Source organism: Oryza brachyantha, chromosome 8 (assembly GCF_000231095.2).
Source record: "Oryza brachyantha chromosome 8, ObraRS2, whole genome shotgun sequence".
NCBI classification, from domain to species: domain Eukaryota; kingdom Viridiplantae; phylum Streptophyta; class Magnoliopsida; order Poales; family Poaceae; genus Oryza; species Oryza brachyantha.
Window position 1 is genome coordinate 17,057,401 of NC_023170.2, and position 12,207 is coordinate 17,069,607.

The 12,207-nt window shown below is 40.7% G+C and overlaps 1 protein-coding gene and 1 pseudogene across 1 annotated transcript; both read right to left on the reverse strand.

Moving 5' to 3' along the window:
* Positions 1-509: 509 nt before the first annotated feature.
* On the reverse strand, positions 510-6,474 carry LOC102706589 (annotated as a pseudogene).
* A 1,883-nt stretch (positions 6,475-8,357) lies between these two features.
* LOC102707145 (probable protein S-acyltransferase 7) lies at positions 8,358-11,625 on the reverse strand. The gene is made up of 6 exons (XM_006659581.3): positions 11,539-11,625; positions 11,173-11,435; positions 10,145-10,327; positions 9,458-9,763; positions 9,101-9,334; positions 8,358-9,005 (listed from the first exon to the last, which is right to left on the reverse strand). Exons 2-6 carry the CDS (start codon positions 11,278-11,280, stop codon positions 8,568-8,570), a joined length of 1,269 nt encoding a protein of 422 aa, XP_006659644.1. The 5' UTR covers positions 11,281-11,435; positions 11,539-11,625; the 3' UTR covers positions 8,358-8,567.
* Positions 11,626-12,207: the final 582 nt, after the last annotated feature.

Sequence of the window (12,207 nt, forward strand, 5' to 3'; positions counted from 1 at the left end):
AAAGGATCAGGGAAGGAAAAAAAAAAGCTCCCATTTGGTTAATGGAGGCTTATGATCTCATTTAGTTTAAGATGGCTGAGCGAAGTAGTGTCGCGGAATTATCAATTTGATTCTATACATAAGTTCGGAATATTTTTGAGAAAAAACATATTTTTCGAGCAAACAATTTTTGTTTTTCTTTCAATAATTCGGCGAGAACAAGTACTCACTTATGTTATAAACTTATAATATATTCGTTTCATAATATAAGTATATTTCGAATCTTTGGTATAGACTACGAAAATATCAAAAATTTTCCTGTGATGGTCAATTTTTAAATTTTAAATTGATTAACTTTTTTCTAAGTATTTGGTTGGAACAATTGAAATCACGAGAATCAGTGAAAAAAATATGGTATAAAATTTAAATCCTTGAAATAATTATATTTTGGGATAGGGGGGTAGAAAATAAACGAATCAACTAAAAAATATATATATATTCTATCGTTGTTGGTTAAAGGCTAGAATTAAACTTGAATGAGAAAACCATAAGATAACTCTAAATAAAAATTTAAAATTTTAGCCCTAAAACCAAACAAACAATGTGGCGTGCGGCGGCAGGAGAGAAGCAATGTGGCGTGCAGTTGCGGAGTCATGTCACACAAACGCAGGCTTCGCATTGGATTCTTCTCTTCTCGACTCGCATGCCTTTGCTTTCATGGTCCAGTCTCTTTACCAACCTTGTTCCCCTCTCCACCAGGAGAATGGAAGCTACTCCGGTCACTGATGCCAAAACCCAGCAGCAGCACATCCTCAGCCACGAGTTACCATCATCGTCAGTACATCTCGGTACTGAATCCACTGGGTGAAGTTCAGTACATTCTCAGGCAGTCTGTCCTTGCAAGAATAAATATGCTGGGGTTTAAATCTCAGGAACGGGATCCAAATTGTCACGAGAGTACTGAATCTCAACTGATATTTTGCAGCATGCTACTAAAGCATCACCAAGATTCAGGACTGAATGTGATTGCCAGTGTGAGCTTTGTACTAATATGGAGCATGATAGTTGAATATCCCCTCTGGTGGCTGCATCAAGCTACTAACAAAATGTTTCTGCATTTGTCTAACTAATTACACGCCCTATTCAGATTACAACTAAATATACAGTGCAAACAGAGATTCAGCATTCAGTTGGGGGGATCCTTGGGCTCTGTGGGGCTAGGCTGTTCCAGGTAAAGCTGCATCTTCAGAGGATCACAGCTCATGGACTTGATGGGGGTTATCTGTGGAGGTTGCATCCACTGCTTGGTGTCTGTAGGGATCCACAGCTGAGCTTCTTTCTCACCATCTGGAGGGAGGGATCGGAAGTAGGCAGTGACCTCCCAGCTGCCATCTATCATAATTCAGAAGGCAGGCATGTCTCTTTGAGAGATCTTTTACTAGCATGGATCCCCTTTCTAGAGTAGAAAAATACGGATATAGTCTGGAAAAACAAGGGTGATATTGAGTACCTGATGGAAGGGGTCTAGTGAGGGGTTCAGCAACAGTCAGTTTGATCAAGAAAGCTCGCAGAGCGAATTCCAGGTTGGCCTCCTCTATCTTGGAACCATAACATTGGTTAACTTCAAGCCTGAACACAAACTTCTCAACTGGCACATGCGCTTTGTCGTAGAAGATGACTAAAACCCTCTCAACCAATCCCTGGATTGTGAGAAAAGTATGGTTATTCACTAGTCACAAAGAGTGGATGGGTATGAATTATTTCTATGTCAAAAGACTGTTCATTACTCTAACTTAGTTTTAAAGTATGCACATAAAATTGCTGTCATACTTTGGCACTTTGCTTCAGACATGCCAAATACTAGAACAAAGCATATAGCACAATGAGTTGAGGTGGAACTATGAGTTCCATACCCTGGCAAGTTTCCTTATTAGTAGCATAGATTGCAATTAGTTAAATGGTCTAATCAACCACCACCACATGTGCACAAGGAAAGTCTCAAGCCGACCAAACAGGATATCTAGCGTACTTCATACTTGCATTGTCATTAACAATATCCATGTTTAGGAAATGCCTAGTGATCTATCTTCTCACGATGTACACAAATGACCACAATCCAGAAACAAGCTAGTTCAAGCAATGTAGTAACTAGGAAATACTCTAGCAAGGCACAACATCAGCACATCCAGGTTGATTAGCATGGCACCATCTCCACCATCCACTTTTCCTCAAAACAGTTCAGTAACTCTGAAATTTATACCAATTGATCTAAAAGTACACTTCATTACAATAGCCTAGTATGAGGAACAATCATTTAGAGGAGGATTGGAGGAACCTTCTGTATAAAAGGGAGAAGGCCAGAAGTTGCAGAGTGGATATAGCCAGCAAGTTGGGGGTGAACTGATTTCTGTACCACTACATTCATATACCTTCTCCTCTCAAATGCACCTACAGATAGATACATCATGTTCAATCGAGCAGTACTTTATAGGTAGAAAAGATTGCCAAACCATCTCAAATACAAAATAAGAGGAATTCTTACGTGGAGGATAGAAGCCCTTGAGGAAGACAACACAACTGACAGCTACCTCTAGGAAATCAACAATCACTTGTGCTATTTGACCTATTTAAGTCAACCCAGCTTTTTAAGGGAGAGGGTAAAAGGAAGACATTTTCTTTTTTTTTAAAAAAAAAAAAGCTTCAAGCAGCACAGATAATAACTAGTCATTGCGAGCACTTTTATGTTTTACCTTGTGGAGTTTTATTTTTCCTGTCCATGGTTTAGTTCAGGTGAACTCCGGGGACCTGTCACAAACTTCTGATCAGAAACTCCTGCTTATTTATGCCCTAATGATTGGCATAATCTGCCAGCCAGAAAGCATATCTGAAACTTCCATCATATGATTTTAAGCATACAAACAAGACTACAAGAGTTCAATTCTAAATCAAATATAGCTGTTTTCTATATGAAGAGCGCATGAAAAGGAACAGATAAACGGCAGTAGCTATATTGATTGCAGGTTTTCGGAGGTTCGTATGTGATGAGGGCTTGCTATACGCATTTAGCTCCTAATGTTAAAATTTGGTGTTGTAATAACACTTGGCAATGCATTCAACTTGTCATATTAGTAACAACAAACAAGTTGGGGCTGGGCTGCTGGGGTTATACAATGCTGTTCAAAGAAAAAGGTAAACGATGCAAGTCAGGCTAGATGCTTGACAGAGCACATGAGCATTTCATTCAACAATCATGACTGGCATGGAGTACAAATACCTACCATATTTTGCAAAACCTGAAGCATGAGGAAATGATGGTCCCACTTATTGCAAATAGCAGTAGAGTAAAACTGTGGCCAAGATATCATCTTATCAGCCAAAGACTACACAAGGAATGGTTTTGAAAAGCAAGATTCTAAAAACTGGCAGGGCAATGTAAATCGCACTGATGAGATTCATCTTACTGATCACCATAAGAAATAGATATGCATAAATCTCTGCTTATTGGTTAGGAAGAGTACATGAGTGAGGAACAGCTACAGAAAAGAGCCTACTAAAAATAACTGCTTCACTGTTTCATTTCGCTTCTGACTGAAGCACGTAAAGCAATTAGAGTATGCAGTAGTAACTTTACACAGGTAAAAGGGTATAAATTCAGACGCAATATTCGGCAGATTCATTGTGACTGATAAAAAAGAAATATTTTCAAAAATTCTGGCCAATAGAACCAGATTACTAGTATATTCACTTCCATGCTAGTTGCAACCACTGTAAAGAATCTGGAAAAGAACAAACTCCCACCTTGGAGGGAAGTGCAAAAGTGCACACAATTTTCAATGTCATCATTCCATAAGCTGATAATCACAAGCCCAGACTCCCAGTACATTTGAAATAGGTATATTTGGTTTCTGTGAGAACATCTTAGCTTTTATGCTAGGAAGGACTCTACCACTAGCAACTCATTGATCCCCAAAAGAGTGTTGTATATAGCCTCTGCCTCAAAATGGGACTCATCTCCTGCAAAGAACTCATGTATGCATCCATCCACTTCAATGAAAGAGCAACCAGGATTCTTACTCATCCTACTATTGCCCATCCCTGTCCGCACTTTATTCACATCAACCCACCTTGATGTGGTAGCATATACATTAGAGAGTAAAACATGCCCTCCATGCTCTTTTGGTTCCAACTGTTCAATTCTTTCTGCTGCATATTCTGCAAGTCCCACTTGTCCAGAAGCTCTACAGGCAAACAGCAATGACCGCCATACTACCACATCAGGAGCGATATGCATATCTTTAATGAATTGCTCTGCCTCTGCCAACAGCTTGGCACGTCCCAAAAGGTCAACCATGCATCCATAGTGTTCAATTCTTGGCGCAAGGTTGTAGACATTGGACATACGATGGAAATGATGGTAACCCTGTTCCACTAATCCTCCATGGCTGCAAGCAGTTAGCACACCCAAAAAAATGACCTCATTCGGCATAACCTCACCCTCTCCTTCCATCTGCGCAAACAAATCTAGTGCCTCAACACAGAGACCATTCATAGCAAATCCCATTATCATTACTGTCCAAGTAAACACATCCCTCTTTGTCAATCCACAGAATATCTGACAGGCCTTCTTTATATCCCCACACTTCGAGTACATATCAATCAATGAATTTTTCACAGAAAGTTCTTTCCCTAAACCATGACCATCACAAAAAGCATGGAGATACCGTCCCAAGTCAAGTGCTCCCATCTGGCCACATGAAGATACAACAGTAGCAATTGTAGCATCATCAGCCTTCACACCAGCAATTTGCATGTCCCTAAATAGCTCAACAGCCTCTTTAAACCTACCTGATTGTGTATATCCAGCAATCATTGAGGTCCAGCAAACTACATTCCTTTCAGGTATTCCATTAAAAACCCTGCGAGCATCCTCAACCAGACCACACTTTGCATACATACTAACCAAAGAGGATCCAATATAACAATTTATCTCAAACCCATTCAGCACAACTAGAGCATGACAAAGCCTCCCAAACTTCATTGTGCCTGTCCTTGCACAAGCAACCAGAACATTTAACAGAGTGACCTCATCCAGCCTAACTTGCTCTTTGGTCATTTGGTGGAAACATTGCAATGCATTACTTGGCATACCACCACGTAGGTATCCAGCAATAATTGTATTCCAAGAAACTACATCAGAAGCCCCTTGTGGAGCAGAATCAAGAACTAACCTTGCAGCAGTTGGATAATTACAAGATGAGTACATGTTTATAAGGGCATTAAGGACAAATGTATCTGAAGCTAGACTGAGTTTCAAAGAAAGGGCATGAAACTGAGAGCCAACAACAACTGATGGGAGACGAGCGGCAGCAGAGATGGCAATGTTAAAGGAATAGTTATCAAGTGTCATGTAGGCAAAGCGTCGAAGTAGCACAAGGAAGGAGATGGAGAGCGATGGGATTGGTCCCAAAGAAAGGGAACGAAGGGCAGAGTGGACCAGCGGTAGCTTAAGGAGAAGACCTGAGACAGTTGCTCGGGAGAGAAGAATGGGGAGATGACGGTGTGAAAGACATGAGACTGGGATGGTAAGGACACATTTATTTTCAGGGTACAAGTTTCTGAGCGTGGAGAAATATCGTGTCTTCCCATTGAGAATTCGTGAAGATATGCACATTTAAACACTCTTAACGGAATGGATGTGAGGGAAATTGAATGGAGCAGCGATGTTACTGAATCTAAGATATTTTTGGGATGTTGTAAACTGTTGTCCAACATTAAAACCTACACGGAAAAAGGAATCCGCCATAAGAGAAAAGAATTTCCAGTGTAGTGACTTCTCAGTTATTTACAGGAAATGAAGAGGAAATCGCACAACTTGGAAATATAAAGTGATCTGTGACAAAAAAAAAAAAGTTTCCTTTGGTGTACTAACAACTAACAAGGTGTCAAGGCCCCAAAACCCAATCACATTAATTTACACACTGACAAAGTACTGATATACAATCATCGTCAACTATCTCAAATTTACATTCATCAGTCACACAGCATGCCGTGTGCTAAACTGCTAATCACAAGTTCATAGTAACCCACTAAATTCTACAAGTAACAGTCCATTCCACCCACACAGTTCGAAGCCCCTGGTTTTTATCACGGAATCAACAACTCGGCTACTCTTTTGACTAGGCATCAGGTAATGATTGCAGCAATAGAAATCAACTATATTGGCATGGCTAATCCACACGAGCAAGAACTGAGACGCGATAAACGGGTTCTGTACAACTACGAGAGTCACCTGCACACATAGCCTGAACAACTAGATCAGAGCCTGACCTTAGTGAGTTCTTCCAGGAGAAAGCCTCAGCCTCGCCCGCGAGGACACGGACTGAGGACGAGATGCTGCGAGCTCGCCGTCACCGTCGCCGTCGCCGCCACGCCGTTGGCCGTCGCTCGCCCACACCCCGCGTCGTCTTGTGCTCTAGGGTTTCACCGGCGTGCTGGGTTGGGATTCTGGAGGGAGAGGGAGAGTGGTCACCCTCATGGGCTGTACTATTGGGCCCTTGGTTGGGATAAGCCCAAGATAATCCACGAGCCCACCACTGGAAGCTTTCAGTTCTTTTTACACCACACAAATACCCTCTTCAATTTGTAATGTTTGACGCTATTTATTTATTGGCGTATGTTATACCGTTAATCTTATTTAAAACATATATATAATTATAAAAATATAAGTCGTGCTTAAAGTACATGAGATGATAAAATAGATCACAACAAAGTAAATGGTAATTTGAGTAACTTTTTTTTGTAAGGTGAAGGGTCATGTATAAAAGTCAACATCGTCAAACTTTTAAAACCGGAGGAAGTATATTCTTTCAGGGTGGTTAGACTAGTTGAATGATGAGATTTGCTTCGGTCCAACAAAAAGTACCTCGAGATATCGGTACCTCGCGGTATCAAATCGTTTCTGATCGTTGGATTTAATAGTGCACATGATCTAACAGTGGGAAATGATTTGGTAACTCGAGGTACTTTTTGTTAGACCGGAGCAGATCTCTTGAACGATACCTCTGCAAATCTATTGTTTTGCAGTGTTAGACTGGTTGAAAAGAGCACGTTTGGAACAAGTCCAGGATTCATCCAATCCACATGGAAGAGAGCCTGGTGATGAGAAAAGAACAATTAGAAGTGTAATGAACAAAACTGAGTGTACATGTCACTCTTTCTGTTCATCTTTTGTAAATCAGTTGCTGAGAAAATCTTGATGCAAAGGAGCATCCTCTTCATCTGCCCCAAAGTCCTCCGATGGAGGCCTTTGAGGGAGAAGGAGATGAGGTCCTTTAATATCATCACTTCATGGTTCTTGTCTGATAGGAAACCCATGCAAATGCTCTGGTTTATATAGGCCACAAAGGATGCTAATAATGGATTCCCCAAATCAAGTGAGTCCTCTCTCCAAATCACAAAGGTGTTCATATTCTTCCACATCTTTTTCCAAGTTGAACCAGCTGGAGCCTTTTGACAGCACCAAGGAATACTTATCTTGCAGAGGCAGTAGAGCATAATCAGTGAGCAGTGATGAACTCTGAAATGTGATGATGAATGCTTCAGCTTTTCTTCACAGCACCATAAGACATCAGGATCTATTTATAATTTACACAAGATGACATGGGAGATGCACTATGATAATTTTTACATAATCTGTATACACGTATGTAATAGAAAATAAATGCACCAACATACAACCCGCATTGGTGCATTGAAGCTGAAGCCTGAAGATAACCATGTAGGTAATATCTCTGAAAGTAACTATGGAAGATTTGGACAAGACAGCTTTCAGGTAGCAGTTGCATGAGGCATCCAAGAAAGTTCCAATCTGTTAAAGCTTTTGGAGATTCTGCAAAATCTTCAAGCTGGTTGCTGTCACAAAGTTGACCCTGGCAAGGGGCAAGAGCCAAAGAGCATACAAGTAGCAGCAAAAGCAAATCCTTGCATGGAACAAGAAAAGGCCATGAACCATAGTCTAATTTGACATTCTCACATTCTTATGCATACTTCACGTGTCAAACAATGACAACCACAGGCTTCAAGGAATATATGACATGCTGATAATGAGAATATGTGTTCATGAGATCTTGCAGTTCAACTTCAAATTTGAAATTCCTTTTCGTTTTGCTGCCTATTTGATGCAAGATATTAGCAAGGGAAATGACTAGGCAAAATTGGACAAATAAAATACACTAAGCTGATCAATGTTTCTGGACGACTTCAGATTTCAGAATCAGCAGCACACTGTCACATGTACAGCACAACAGTACATAGAACCAGCACTCAGCACTACAACAAAATCCTAATCGATCAAGGTGGTGACAATGGAACCATTTGGCTTCATCTCATGTATGTATTGTTAAGCATTAACCACTTAATATACAAACAACACCTGTTGCTCATCACTGAAAAATTGGCTGGAAATTTCAGCCGAGAAAGCTAATATATCATCTAACATATGTCCTACTTTTCTTGCCGCCTTCCAAACTTTGCCGCTTTTAGACTAGTTGAGGTTCACCAAAGGTTATAGAAGGATTGGGAGGATTGTCCTATGGATTATCATGTCTCTCAATCTTTTTCCTCTCAGTGAACCTTTGTTCCATGCCAAACTCTTCGGCAAATGCCTCTATGTCACTTGTGATTTCAGAGCAGCCCTTTCGACCAACAATATGTGGGGGTTCAGTGCCGCATCGCTCCAGGCCCATAGCACTGCCAATTTGGCTGTGTAAGTCTTCTAGTTCCTCCATAGCTACAGTTTGCCTTTTCATTCCCATCTCAAGGTCCACACTCCTCTTTGGCGGACTTAGAGCCCGCCCCATACCAAGTGATGAGGTGAAGGCTGCAGAATCTTCCTTTGCTTTAGCCCTGAAGTTGTTTTTGGATCTGGGGATTCTTGAACACAGGATCTCAATGAAATTCTGGAGCAATCCACGGTTGTGAGGATTCGTTTTCCTATCGTAGCGATATCGGAAGTTCTCATAAGTTGTCTGCGAATATGAATATCAGATGAGCATTAAATACAGTGGCTTGTACATAAATTGCAAACGTGACTAACTTTTACATCTACTGAAGAAATGCTGACCTGATTGGTACAAATCAAATAGAGGTGGAATGAGGTTAACCCTCCAACGAACCACATAGCGATGAATGTGTATAAGACGAGAATGCCAGCGATAGGAGATCTCATAATAGCTCTCCCAAATTTGCAGCCATGTGTGTCCATTATTTTCCTGAGGTCAACCCAGCAGAACGCAAACACATATATGCATAGGACAGTTGTTGAAGACACAAACATAAAGAAGAAACGGTAGTTTCTCTGCAAGATAGTCAAAAGGCATAGTGAGTAAAACGAGTATTATTTATTGACAGACTAATACACCCTAAAAACTAGGAGAAAATAATATGGCCAGTGATCTCATTGACAGACAGCAATACACACCTTTCCAATGCATTGGCCTACCCAAGGACAATGGTGATCAAAACGTTCAACACAGTTGTTGCAGATTGAGCAATGGGAGCATCTTGGGGGGCGATACAACATACATGTATGGCAATATTTGACCTTGACTAAAACACCATTGACAAGAACATCTTTGGTTAGAGGTAAACCTGCCGAACCATGTTGACCACCTGGCCACTCTGATAAGTTAGAGGATTCGCCAACATCTTCAGGTTCTGGTGGATGAGCATTTCGAGGAACAATTCCAGGATCTCGACCAGATGTAACAAGCAGGAGGACAACAATCTGCAAAACAATAGCAAACATTAGATTAGTTATATTAACTAATTGCTGTTGCCAAATTACAGAAACAACGGTCATTCTGCTTCCATCCATAGAAACATAATGGTTATGGCCTTCTCTCCTAAATGTGGTGGAAGAAAATACAGAAGATTGATGTTCACGACAGGATTACAACATATGACAAGATATTCCTAAGAATGACTTGTAACACAAGACAATATATTTCTAAGATTTCAAGCATAGGACCAGTATGTGATTATTAACATGGTGCATCAGCATGGCTGTGGCAGGTCCAACGGAGATGGGTCTAAAATCCAAAAACGGAACAAAAATGATCCATAACTGTTGTGTAATTGAATGCATGTACTTGTCTCATAAACTTACATATGCTGTAAAGATGATAGCTGCAGATGCAACCCAACCTCCAATTTGGTTGTGGTACTCATGCGCGAGCTGCTCACAAACAACAGCAGAAAAAAGGATCACTGGGATCACAATTAAGCACACAGTGAGTATGAGCGACCGCACATCAGGCCCAAAAATAAGTCTCCCTCCAAAGAAAAATACCTGCAAGAACAAATAAAGAACAGATGAGTTCTTTTTCTACAGAAGCATTAAGAAGAAGACAAAGACCATAATGCTGTCAAAATTAAAATCTAAAAAGATATTAAATAAACTCATATTTTCACTTTTAGTTTATAAGAACTACATTTCTAATTGGGAGTTAAACATAACCCTTAGCAATGAAACTAATAAGCCCATGCTGAAGAGCTATAGAACTTGCTGGTACATAAAGAGAATAAAAATACAAAAATGTATGAGCTTATTACTTTTTGGCTATTTCTAATCACATTTTTTGGCTAAAGTGAACACTTATTTTGGGACGGAGGTAGTAGCAAGAAAACAGATTAAATGCGCAATTATAAAATTATGCATCAGCTAAAATTTAACTACTACAAATTTCTAAAAGGAACTCCTCTGAGTTTTCAGCTTCTCTCTCTCATATTGTATAGCCAAATCTATACCATATAAACGGATCGTTGATGTTGATATGTTTATAGAGAGATGCATCATTTGCCATCATCAATGACAGTCTCTATAAGATCAAAATATCTCTGTATGTCATGGCACTTATCATACATTAACAAAAAAAAAAAACAGTTGCCACAGACATGTCGTCTCTCATCTGTACCTTAAACCCTTTATGCCACCTAGAATCCACACCATTATGACCACTAGACCAAATATTTCAGATACATTACAACACCCAACAACTCATGGCACCATGTATTAACAACATTACACCAGTCAAACACTCAATAGTAGAGCTACAGAAAACATGGATCTAATTCCAGGATTTTTACCATAATTGCATAATCATAAACCAAAACAGTAAGCAAGAAGCTCCTTACATTGCTCCCTTTCCACGTCTGGTACACCCGCCGCGGCGGCGCGTCGGCATCCATGATTCGCCGGTTGGAATCCGACAGCGGCGCCTTCCCCTGCATCCTCCCTTCCATCTCCACCCTGCGCTGACCACCCCCAAGAACCCCAGCTCACCAAAGCGCCCTCATCGAGCTCGCTTACCCCCAGATCATCAGCGTCCCAAGGCGAAACCCAGGTCACCGAAACCTCAAAAAATTCCGAGATTTTGACGAAATGGTCACATCACCACCTGCAAGATCAAGAATCACTAATCAGGCGGTTCCCACGGATCCCAGCACGAGAAAAGACGAGACTTGCATCGAACGAGCCGACGCGAGACGGCGATTCGGTACCTGGAGAACAAGGTCTGCTTCTCGGGAAGCAATGGGGGAGCTAGAGCTCGAGGCGGCGCTGTCACCTTGGGATCGCAAGAAGCAGCCAAAGACTGAACTTTGAAGAGGAGTGGAATGATTTCTCTGAATTTCTGAAGACTGAAACTGAACTGCCTCTTTAGCATTTCAACCCCCCAATAATTGTTTATTATGCATGCTACTAGTAACCGTTTGAAACAAAAAAAAAAAGATTGCATTTGCATCCACAAGAAATGGTAAAATAGTGCTTGCAAGCGTGCAAGAAAAAAGATGGAAGGAACCTGAGTTGGAAAAGACATGAGAAGATAAGCTGTAAAAAAGGCTGCAAACTTGTTGGCCTCCATGAAGACATGAACCCAGATCAGTGTGTTTTGTAAAGAAAAGGCAAAGTGAACAAGCTTTGGTTCCAGTGCAAGTTGCATGGAACACCATCATCCAACTCAATCAGCAAAATATGGCCCCCTTTGCAAAGAAGTCGTTTTAGCTCAGTTCTTTTGCTAAATGTAAGTCATTTGAGGGCTTCCAGGCACTTTTGCAACTATTATTTCATATTTGACATTGTTAAATAAATGATACCTCTCTTGCGAATAAATGTCGCATCTTTTTTTGATGTGGTATAAATGGAAGCAAATCTGAGTTGATTATCTAGCA